Below are 11,506 nucleotides of genomic sequence, written 5' to 3' on the forward strand. Positions count from 1 at the left end.
TAATAATAATGTAACTAATACATGCATATATATGCATGCACCCCTTCTGAGTAAAATTCTGCTCTTTCTAGTCAAAAAGTCACTGTTCATTTGTAGCTCAGGTAATACTCCCAATGCAGTAAAAAAACTCAGAAATAAAGTCAGTGGGAAGGATTTTCTGCAATCCTTTTCTGAAACAGAATTAAACAGGACTTTGGAACTTGGCCCAGTTCAAATCAGATCAAACAGTATGGTGCTTAAAGGAGACACAAAGACTTGCAAGGTCCAGTGTATAATTTATAAAAAGGTGAGTAATGTGGAATCGAACTTGTATCAAGTAACGAATGAGGTTTAAAACAAGTAGTCTCATCCATACTGTTGATTTTAACAAAACTACGCTAAATTCTGTTTAAATGTGGAAAACTACAAGAGAATCGACAAACGAATGTGAAACCTATACATCTCTTTTTTCCCTGTAAATAATTAGAAAGGAAATCAATTCTTTACATCCTAGAACCAGTCATACAAAGCAGTAGGTGTGACAGATGGGCAATCAGTATGAGTGATATTGCAGCACTTAGTATTCTGTCATGGCATCATCGTCTCCAGGCCTCACCAGAGCACCAACACCCTTTCAGGACAGCTAAATTACGCTGGGTTGAAAAGCTCAGGAGAGGAGAAACTTACAAACTAGTCTGGGAGTCCCCCCCTTTTCTTTCTCTCACTTCATCCACAAGCACTTACAAAGGCAATGTATGTTTGCATGAGCTCCTCAGCCATGCTGCTGTTCACCTTCATTTTGGCACCTGAGAATAAGGAAGGGAGAGTACCTCTGCTCAAATGGCAGCCACCACTGTTTACATGTATGGTTTTTGTTAATGGTTCCTTTCAAAGGGGAATTTTGTTATGGAAATTCTCCAGGTTTTTGAAGACAAGTTACTACCCACTAGAAAGGAGTGCCTTACACTAGGAATTAGAAAAGCAATGCTTTTCACAAGATAGGGAGCTCACATATGTAAGTTAGGAAATACAACAGTGAATTCATAGAAGGAAGACATATCTAACTGCATAAAATAGGGGCCAAGTAGCCTCAAGGCATTCATAGTTCCCAAACAGTACTTCTATTTAATATATCACTGAAAGTTGTGGATATGCCCATTAATCCACTTGGATTTCTGCTTGATCCCGAGTGTTACCAGCCATGATCTGAAGAGCATCTGTAAGATTACAGGGAAATGAGAAAAATCTCTCATTAACGTGCCCTCTCCCCAAGAAAACACTAAACTAGTTGAATTAATAAAATGTACCCAGTCTGGTAAGAACATTCTGTAATATGTTGTATGCAAGCTGGATTTAGCTCATTTTGTTAGTAGGATTAATTTTTATAAATCTAAGACTTTCATGTTAATCCCAGATAATAGTGTGGTTTGGTACACTGAAATAATCAGATTACAGTGAATGTCAATGCAATTTGATTTTAAATGATGTGGAACGTGTTACTGGAACTATCACCCCCTCATTTTATGAAAGGATGACCTGGAAGAATGTCAGACAGGGTTCACCACGTCTCAACAGCTGCAGACCTCTGCTTCAAGTTGCCTTTAAAAATATGGCTTTGTTTACTCAAATACTCATTTCTGACAGCAAGTTAGCACAAGAATTTTAAAAAGATGTGGGCTTATGTAAGAAACTGGTATATAAAATTACCTTCTACACATATTACCATTTGCTACAACCACATACCTGATTTGTATTTTCAATAAAAAACCCACTACTCCACCTAGTCCTTCCCACTAATTTGATTCATGTGCTTCCTTTTTGCATCTCCCTCCCTCCCGTACCTTTACTCTGATTAGCAGCAGGGCTAATGCCTATTTTATTTCTGGTTAATCTGATTAAGTAAGAACCTGGGATTGTGATGTCAGTGCATTAGTAGAAGTAAGCAACGCTTTTTTTAGGAAGGAGGGCAATTTTGACCTTTTAGAAGCAGGTCATGATCTGACTGCAAGATGAAAATAGAGCAAGACAAACTGCAGTAATGATACCAACTCATTCTCTGATAGCATAGTTCAAAGTAAGGTTATGGCTCATGGACTGCAGGTAAGAAAGCGTAATATACTTCTATTTTGTTATTTGGCTGAAGGGAGCTCTGGATATGGGGGAGAGGTTAGCTTCAGCAAAAATAATACAACATTAGAAATACTAATGGAAGGCCTTCTTTCTTATATTGGGGAAAAACTGCCTTTCAGAACAAAGGCACCTTAATAGACTCAATTTTTTTACAAACTTATGACATTATTTATTTGACTTTAATATACCTATATTCATATTCTTTCACTCTGTGCTGATGAAACAATACTTATTTATGAATCTTTTTATTGTACATAATTGCTGTAGTTAATTTTGTTTTTTCTCCCTTAAACTCAGAAACCTACATCCATAAATGAACAACAGATGAGACTGAATCTAAATTAAACAACTAATTGCTCAAGTTATAAGCTTGTGATTTAAAAATTTAATGACTTTGTGTGATAGTTTAGTAGATTGCTTTATTATAATGTGATGCTGCTGTATTATTTAGTAAGTGCCACGATACAAATGCTTTTATGAGCCTGTAAGGTATATGCTGCATGTTGCTATGGTGATATGGAGCTCAAACTGATCCAATCCTTAAGGTTCTGTTAATGAACCTTTCAGCAGACCTTAAAAAATGCTTCACAAATAGCAACAAACAAGTTATTAACGTAGCAGACATTGTTTGCATGAAATAGTCTCAGTGAGCGTAGTTAACCAAACAAAAGATACTAAACTGCACTGTTGGAGTAGCTATAAGCAGTGATCACTATGCACACCTATATGCTTCAGTATCAGCTTTATTCAATAGTTACATTAACATGGACAAAGCTCATCCCTCACTTGAGCAGAACCAGTTGTGATGCCTCTTATCAAATGCAGCAAGAAGCTAAATTCATTAGCAACGAGGCTGAACTTTAACTCACTGTGCAGATGAAAGCCCAACTTAAAACTGCAAAAGCAAATTGTAAGGCTGAAGTCCATTAAATGTAACTGGGTGGAGAATGGATTGAGAGCAGCCCTGAGAAGAGGGACTTGGAGAAGCTCAATATGACCTAGCAATTATGCACTTGCAGCCCAGAAAGACAAGTATGTCCTGGGCTGCATCAAAAGAAGTGTGACCAGCAGGTCAAGGGAGATGATCCTCCCCTTCTACTCCACTTTCCTGTGACCCCACCTGGAGCCCTGCATTCAGCTCTGGGGTCCCCAACATAAGGACATGGACCTGTTGGAGCAGGTCCAGAGGATGGCCATGAAGATGATCAGAGGGCTGGAGCACCTTTCCTATGAAGACAAGCTGAGAGAGTTGGGTTGTTCAGCCCAGAGAAGAGAAGGCTCCAGGAAGACCTCATAGCAGCCTTCCAGTACCTGGAGGGGGCCTACAAGAGAACTGGAAAGGGACTTTTTACAGGGGCATGCAGTGATAGGACAAGGGGTAATGCCTTTAAACTGAAAGAGGGTAGATTTAGATTAGATATAAGGAAGAAATCCTTCACTATGAGGCTGGTGAGGCACTGGGACAGGTTGCCTAGAGAAGTTGTGGATGCCCCATCCCTGGAAGCGTTCAGGTTGGATGGGGCTTTGCACAACCTCATCTAGTGGAAGGTGTTCCCCACCGTGGCAGGGGCCTTGGAACTAGATGATCTTTAACATCCCTTCCAACCCAAACCATTCTATGATTGGGCAAAAGAAAAACTGCTCATTGCAGGTAGCATAGTCATTGCATTTAAGTTGCAGTTTTTGCAGGAAAAAAACCCAACAAACCCCACAAAAAACCCAAACCATCCAAACAACCCACCCTATATCACTTTTTAAACTGTTTATCATGTCAGTGGCTATCCTTAAAGGTGCTTTTTCTGTATTCCTAAAGAAATTGATGCTTATATGTTCCAGTAGATGCAAATAAACATTGTCTTTTACCTTTGACCAGTGCTTCTAATTATGTCCTGTGATCGCTGCTTCTTGTTGGCAGAATCCCATACACCATAAGTGTATTCTGTCTGTCACCACTAGCAACCTCACACAGGCAGAAATTAGCCCATTTCAAACTGGCCAACTGGGTTAACATAACACTCGAATAACAATAAGCAGTTCTGCACTGCATTAAAGTCTGCTCATGGATGCTACTGTCCAGCCTCAACTACAGCTGATGCCAGTGTAACTGCCAGTATCTCTTCCAAGATTAATAAACCATGAACAAACTTAATTTGAAAACAGTGCTTCACCTAAGCTTTCACTTGCTGACTTCAGCCACTAAGAAAATAGTAACTAAGCCAGGCAAACTAGTACTGCTGATACTCTAAACAGTGCTCAACTGCAAGCCTATTTTGTAAGTCTAACTCGGAACATCAAGGCCTATCAAGCTGCAGTACTTGCAGAATACAGTTAGTTCAGCCAGGATGAGATTCTATATGCATTGCCTTGTACTATGATAATCTGTTCTTTGAAATTCTTGTTAACGCCTATCTCTCCAGGTTTTATCCTTAAATGAAGTTTTAATTTTTGCTTGTCTGCCATACAAGCAAGCTACTGTGCTCTGCAGAAGACGTAATGGAGAATACAAGGGTTTTCCCTTGGTGGTGGTGGTTTTGGGGTTTTTATGAGTCAACAATAATTGCAAATTTCTCTTATGATGACTAGGGTGAAATAGTTATCTATCCATTCACATCTGAGACAAGCATACTGGCTCCTGAATTATCAGACGGGTTGTGAAGTGTCCTATCAGAAGGTTAAAAAACTCTCAGACACATTATTGGGGGGGAGGTGGGGAGAGGAGCCTTTCTCCACATTATCAGAGGCTGGAAGGTTTTTTCCTGTGTGGCTCTCTTTACTCTTAGAACTATTTCCCTTTCACTTGCAGATACGAGATGAAGAAAGTGGCTATAATAAAAATCTATTTTGCATTCCTAAGCATTATGAAGACGATTTAGAAAGAGTCTTCATTCCTCATGGACTCATCCTGGACAGGTACAACCAGCAGTGATAGTGATGCCAGTGACCCATTTTCCTCCAAACAAAAAGACTGATGCTCTACCCTGCATAGCCCATGAGAAACATGGAAACCCTGCACTTGTAACACTTGTGTTCTGGAGTTTAATGTAAGAGGAGCTTTGTGGAGAGGATTCCTCTACAACCCCAGTTAAGTTTCCATGTTATCTCAAATATCTTTAAGCTTTCCTATCCTGCATTGTTTAGATATATGGATTAAATCAACAGTATGTCAAATGGAGTAGGCATCATCTTGTGAACTGCAAATATGTAACTAACTTTCCTATGTCTTAATGTGGTCATGATTTGCTGGTTATAAAAACTTAAAAGCAAGATCAGAATTTGAACTTGAACATTGCTTAATATATGGACAAACAAATATGATATACAAAACACTTCACAGGATTTGGTTTTCTCTCCTTCCAGGACAGAACGTTTGGCTAGAGATATCATGCAAGATATGGGAAGCCATGACATTGTTGCACTCTGTGTCCTTAAAGGAGGCTATAAATTCTTCACTGATTTGCTGGACCACATAAAAGCACTAAATCAAAATGGCGATAAATCTGTGCCCATTACTGTGGATTTTGTTAGAATAAAGAGCTGCTGTGTAAGCAATTTTCTTTTCTTTGGAAAATTGACTCTCTCCATAGATTGACACTCTGAATACTGGTAGTTTACATGAAAACTCCACATAAATTGAGTTTATGCATATATGCTGTTCAAAGCAACTCAATTTATTACATACTGAAAAGCAACTGATTTACCAACCTGCCTCAATGATCAGATGGGTATTGTATATTCACTGGAATGAACATATAGCAGAACGCTTAACATGACAAAGCCAGGGTCAGGTCTCCAATATCCTCCTCTCCAGCCCAAAGCTTCCAAACAGGTTCCACTCTTGTCTTTACCATGGCACCCTTAGATGGGAGGGAGTATGGAGAGAAGCTTAGCATCAGAGACTTGTTTATTATCTCTCTCTCTGCATTGCTTTTTAGATAATATTGGAGAGACTTGTTTTCGTAATCTGTGTGCTGGGGAACAGGTATCTTTTGCCAGAACCAATCATAGTTGGCCTGAGCCAGCTTCTATAAAGCAATGACTTATGCTATTTTTTTCTGGTTTATCTTCTCCCCTCTTTGAAGCCTAGAGCTCTGTGCAATGATCAAAATTTATTCCATACTAAACACAACAGTTTACAACATCCTATAAATTTTTCATGGAACTCTAAAACAAATCTGTGCTAACAAAAATATCTGAAAGCAATGGTGTCTATTCCATGAATATGGATGTACTCTTGTTCCATGCAAACATCTGTCTGCACTGATGCTTCACTCTCTCCTCTTGCTCTCAGGTACTTAAAAGCTGTTTTACTGAAGGAGTGCTGCATAAAGTTGCAAGTGCCATTTGATAGGTGGAAAGCAAGAGCAGCATGCTATTCATAAACATACGACATAACAGTTTTGAGCATGTTTTATGTGACTCCTCTCTCTTCTTTCTCCTCCTAGAATGAATCATCTACAGAGAAAATCAGTATTGTTGGTGAGGAACTGTCTACACTAAATGGGAAGGTATGAATTAGCATCTTCAGCTTTTAAGGGGAAAAAGCAGGTTTTTTGTATCTTCCAGGAAGTCCATCTTTACTAAGATTTTGACACTACGTATTTACAGCCACTTAACACTGGTTTAAAATGCTATGCATCAAACAGTGAGTAATTCCCACTGATCTCAGTAGAAACTTAACGTAATCAGTACTGAATGTTTCTTAAGATCCTATTCCACATTTTATCCCACAGCCCCCAGAAACGAACCATCTTAAACTGACTCATGCAGATTGGTTCTAGAATGCTATTGCTATAGATGGAATAGTATATAAAACCTGACATAGGTGGCTTTCTCACAACATTTTATGCTTCCATAAATACTTACAGAAAGACTCTTCAGAAAGCACTAAAGTAGTTAAGTGACGAGCTCCTTTGGAAATCAATTGCAACTTACTTGTAACTGAAGTTTGTAGCGCAAACTTTTCCAGGCTGTATAATTCACTGAATGTTGCCGTGTAAATATTTTCTTTTCTTTTTCTCCCTACATGAACTTATCCAGAATGTTTTAGTAGTAGAGGTAAGCAAAGATTGGAGTGTGGGGGGAGGGAATGACATGGACTTTTTTTCTCCCTGTTTTGCAAGTTAATACCTATTGCACATAAACCAACAATTAATTATGTTACTGTGCTGCCAAGGTTGCTTGACTTGGTTTTATGCTTTAAATTAATCTACTGACAAGCTGTTTTTTCTTTCAGACTCACAGGATAGCTTATTTTTTTATTTCTTTAAGGACATTATTGAGACCGGTAGAACAATGAAAGCACTACTTTCAAAACTAAAAGACAAAGAACCAAAGATGGTAAAAGTTGTGAGGTATAATGATATGGCCACTTACTAATATATTGTAACGAGACGATATAGCAAAATCATTTAGGTGAATAGCCAGTGTATACTGATGTGTGTGTGTGTGTGTGTGTGTGTTCAGTTTTGGTTTGGAGTTTGGGAGAGGAGGAAGTAAAACCAGGAAGCAATCCTTATCCTCCTGGTGAAAAACTAAGTATTTATTGAACTGGAAAATTTACATACGCACTACCACCTTCATTGTTAAAATGAATAAAAAAAGTTTCCTGGCTCTTTTTGCGTAGACCATAAAGTCTGATGGATTCCCTGTTTCTTACCTCCTTATGTTTGAAGGAAATCCAGCTCTTTCCATAGGTTTCCTAACACCTTGCCTCAATACTAGCATGACAACACTCAGAATTTTTCTTAATACTCTCAGTCATTTCAGAATCTAAGAGTTTGTCAGCACTTGCAAGATGACTTCAAGTAGCATCTAGATCTGTGTTTAGATGATTTGTCAAAGGAATTTTTGGGGACTATCTCTCTCTGTCAAGTAATCATATTTTTCAAAAATTCTTCTTGTTTTATGTACCAGCTATACTCCTCCTAGTGACTATCTGGGAGGTTCTCAGTTTCTTCAGAAGTGCACAGGAAAAGCAAGAATGGATATGACTTTGTGGAAGAAATCGTAGTGACATTGCACAGCTTGTCCTCTTCTCCCTCCCTCCCAATTAAAATCTTTACGTGTCACTTGAACTTGCCTACCTGTCTGTGCTATTCTAGTTTGCTGATACATTGATACATGAAAAGATAATGATTTGGGATACAGAACTGAAGTGAACTAAATGTAAAACAATAGAGTCAATTGGACCTTCAGAATGAACCTAGATTTGAGCCTTCACATTCCTCAATTCTGAGACTGAACGCTACTTCTTTCTGTTATAATAATCTCATTGCTTTAATTTAACTGCACGATTGTAGAAGTTTATGGGGAAGGATGAGAGAATTGAAGTATACAGCTTAGAGCAAGACATATTTTCAAAAACATAACCTTCTCTGCTCTGCCTTACAGCCTGCTCGTTAAAAGGACACATCGAAGTCCAGGTTACAGACCAGACTGTAAGTATTGCATTTTTCTGGTTGCCCAAAACACAATCTCATAATTTCACTTCATAGAGTAAGTCTGAAATTCGGAATATAAATTTCAGGAGAGCCAAGAGAAATGGGGAGAAAACACAAAAAAATTTGTGAACTGCCGACCAGCTATCCCATACTGAAATTTCATGACCACTACCTTTTTTTTTTTTTTTCCCGGGTTCGTCTGAGTGCAGGTTTGGCTATTTGTTAGCAGACAACAGAAAAAGAATCAAACCTTAACTTTGTATCGCTTGTCTTCAACCCCAAAAGGCCTTTTTTTGACTCTGCAAACTGAAAATCCCTACTGAGTTTCAGTGAATCTACTTTTACAGAAGTAAAATCTCACTCCTTGTCTCCTTCTCCCAGGACTACCTCATAAATAGGTTTTAAATAATTATTTTGTTCTTAAAATGCATTCTCTTAACTATTTAATTGTATTACTAACTGATGAGGATGGTATAGATTCTAACCTTTGCCATCAATTTATGGCTCTGATTCTTAAAAAAGCATGCTACATACCTTGAAAGCAAGATGATGTATTTGTTAGGTATTAATCTTAAACAGCAGAAGCGTATGTTGAATACAAACTGTGTATTTGAAAGATATTTACACCACCCAAGTATAAAAAGAATTGCATTTTGTTACAGACATAGGCTTTGAAATTCCAGATAAATTTGTGGTTGGATATGCTCTTGATTATAATGAATACTTCAGAGATCTAAATGTAAGTACATATATGTGTGCCTCGACTGTTACATATATGACTGCTACCACAGGTAACAGCAAGAATATTAGCTTATACCAGGAGCTTCTCAACAACTAATAAAACTTCAAATCTGACTAGAAATGTCCATTAAAAGGGCAAAAACGTTATTAACATGTCAAGCCGATAATTCAATGTAAATGTGTAATAACTTGTTTGTGCCTTACCTTTTCATTAATCTACTTCACAAATCTCTTAGCCCAGCTGTTCTGTACAGTACCCTGCACCCTCCAGAACGGCTGGCAGCATACAATCTGCTGGCCCCATCTGAAAAGAAAGTAACTTGTAATTTGGCTTTGATTTGATGTTTGTCTGTCTTAGTGAAATCCTGTGTTGCTCTTTTGTAGCCAAGTCTTTCAGATGGCTGTGTGTGGACTGTGTGTGAAAGTTTTTCCTACACTGTATGACATGTTCCTAAAGATCTTTTTTTCCTTTGTTCCATTATAGTCTCCTTAGGCTGCACTAAGTAGTAGACTTGGAAAGACCGTAACTGATAGAAAGAGCTGATTTTTTTTTTTCCCCCCCTTAGTTTTCAAAAGCACTTAAATCTGGTCAAGTGGAAAAGCTTTTCCCTTGAAAGTCTTTTTAGTAAGACAAACCTGTTCTGTTAAAGACACATAGTGGATCTATGCTATTGCAAAGCACTATGAAGAAGGATACAAAAATTAAACAAACCTGACCTCTTCCGAATATACAAATCTATAAATTACAGATGAAGCAATATTAACATCTCAATTTTACTGCAAGTAGTAAACTTGCAACCAAACTCACAAAGATTACTGTTCTGGTGTGTTTTCCTTACAATGCTAGGAATACGAATGAAAATCAGTCTTGCATTTTTTTTGAAGGTAAAGATTGACTAAAATTGGACTTATTTTTTTTTTTTTTTAGCACATCTGTATTCTGAAAGAGAAAGCCAAAGAGAAATACAGAATCTGATAACCTCAGTCTTCTGGAACAAGAGTTAAGTGGCATGTACAGCTGTGTGGATGAGTAACAAGAAGTAATCTACAAATTGTGCTCTTCACTGAAGAACTACATTTTCTAAAGACACTATTCTAGATATTTTTCCTATAATGATTATGTAAAACAGCTTAAAAGTAAATGAATTCTGTTCACATTTCATTGAAATGTGAACAAAATGCTGGCCATAAAATGCATATTCTGTTCTGCTGGAATCACAGGGGATGAGTGTACATGTGTACGTAATTAATTATGTTTGGGTTTTAATTTACTACATGAAGTAACACATTGTGTGATTGTATATAAACTGCAGTTATTTTTGCATGTGAGCTTGTGTGTGTAAAAATACACACATGTACTTCATGTAACCAATAGGCTGAATAAGCATTTAAGGACTTGACAGTAATTAAGTCAACTGTACAAAGTGCATACCACATGGAAAACACATTTGGTTCTTTAGCTTAATGCAATGAAAAAAAAAAGTAAACATTAAGGTAACTACACTGAGATTAGTTCTTATACTTTCCACATAACTTGGGCTGTTGTGCCTTGCTTTCTGAGGGAAGGGATCATGTGTTGATTGTACCCCTGTGCTGCCACTTGAAATGCAGGTAACACTGATTACTAGCTGTTAAGATTGGATGATAAACCATTATAGCAGGAAATAACTTCTGCTAGTTGTGTGTCCCTAATGAGAACTGCAAGTTAAAATTTTACTGCCCAGTCTCTGGCACCTTGCTGTTCCCTACCTGCACTAAATGATTAAAATAAGCTCTGAGGGGTTGAGGTTTCACCCTTGTGAATTAAAGAGTACTGAGCTAGGCCTCTGTTTTCAAGAAAGTCTCGTGACACCCTTTAGCTTTTAAAGGTCCTGAGGTACAGGTGACCAAAAGTCTGATGGGTGTGCAACGGCACTTTCCAGAGCCCCCCTGAGAGCTGGAGGCTGTCATCTGCCACGTCACCCGCCCCTTGGAGCGCATGAGAGGGGGAACACTGGTGCCTGTCTGAACAGCCCCCTTACCTAAAGCACTGGGGACGGCTCATGCTGGAGCCCAGCGCCACCCGCTCGCTGCCACGGCCCTTGCCCCTCTGAGGCAGGGGCGCGACGCCAAACTGCTCCTCGGGTTTGTTTTTCCCAGATGGAGCGAGGGCAGCTGGCAGCTAACACCGCCCTTCTCTGGGTAAATGTAGCCCACAGAAGCGGCGGCGACCGGCC

At 38.6% G+C, this 11,506-nt stretch overlaps 2 protein-coding genes across 3 annotated transcripts in view; both read left to right on the plus strand.

The window, feature by feature from the left end:
* Positions 1 to 569: 569 nt before the first annotated feature.
* Positions 570 to 10,266, plus strand: LOC104133735 (hypoxanthine-guanine phosphoribosyltransferase). Of its 2 annotated transcripts, none has more exons than XM_009647170.1 (9): positions 570 to 599; positions 4,913 to 5,019; positions 5,467 to 5,650; positions 6,552 to 6,614; positions 7,147 to 7,164; positions 7,378 to 7,460; positions 8,500 to 8,546; positions 9,212 to 9,288; positions 10,219 to 10,266. In XM_009647170.1, exons 1-9 carry the CDS (start codon positions 570 to 572, stop codon positions 10,264 to 10,266), a joined length of 657 nt encoding a protein of 218 aa, XP_009645465.1. The 2 variants fall into 2 exon arrangements, with proteins under 2 accessions (XP_009645465.1, XP_009645466.1); XM_009647171.2 differs by lacking the exon at positions 570 to 599 and adding an exon at positions 2,062 to 2,079.
* Positions 10,267 to 11,429: 1,163 nt separating this feature from the next.
* Positions 11,430 to 11,506, plus strand: part of NUDT7 (nudix hydrolase 7) — a 3,322-nt gene continuing 3,245 nt past the window's right edge. The window contains exon 1 of the mRNA XM_009647195.2: positions 11,430 to 11,471. Within this exon, the coding sequence (XP_009645490.1) occupies positions 11,430 to 11,471 (42 nt within the window). The remainder of the gene's footprint in view (positions 11,472 to 11,506) is intronic.

Source organism: Egretta garzetta, unplaced genomic scaffold (assembly GCF_000687185.1).
Source record: "Egretta garzetta isolate BGI_Z169 unplaced genomic scaffold, ASM68718v1 scaffold39, whole genome shotgun sequence".
NCBI classification, from domain to species: Eukaryota; Metazoa; Chordata; class Aves; order Pelecaniformes; family Ardeidae; genus Egretta; species Egretta garzetta.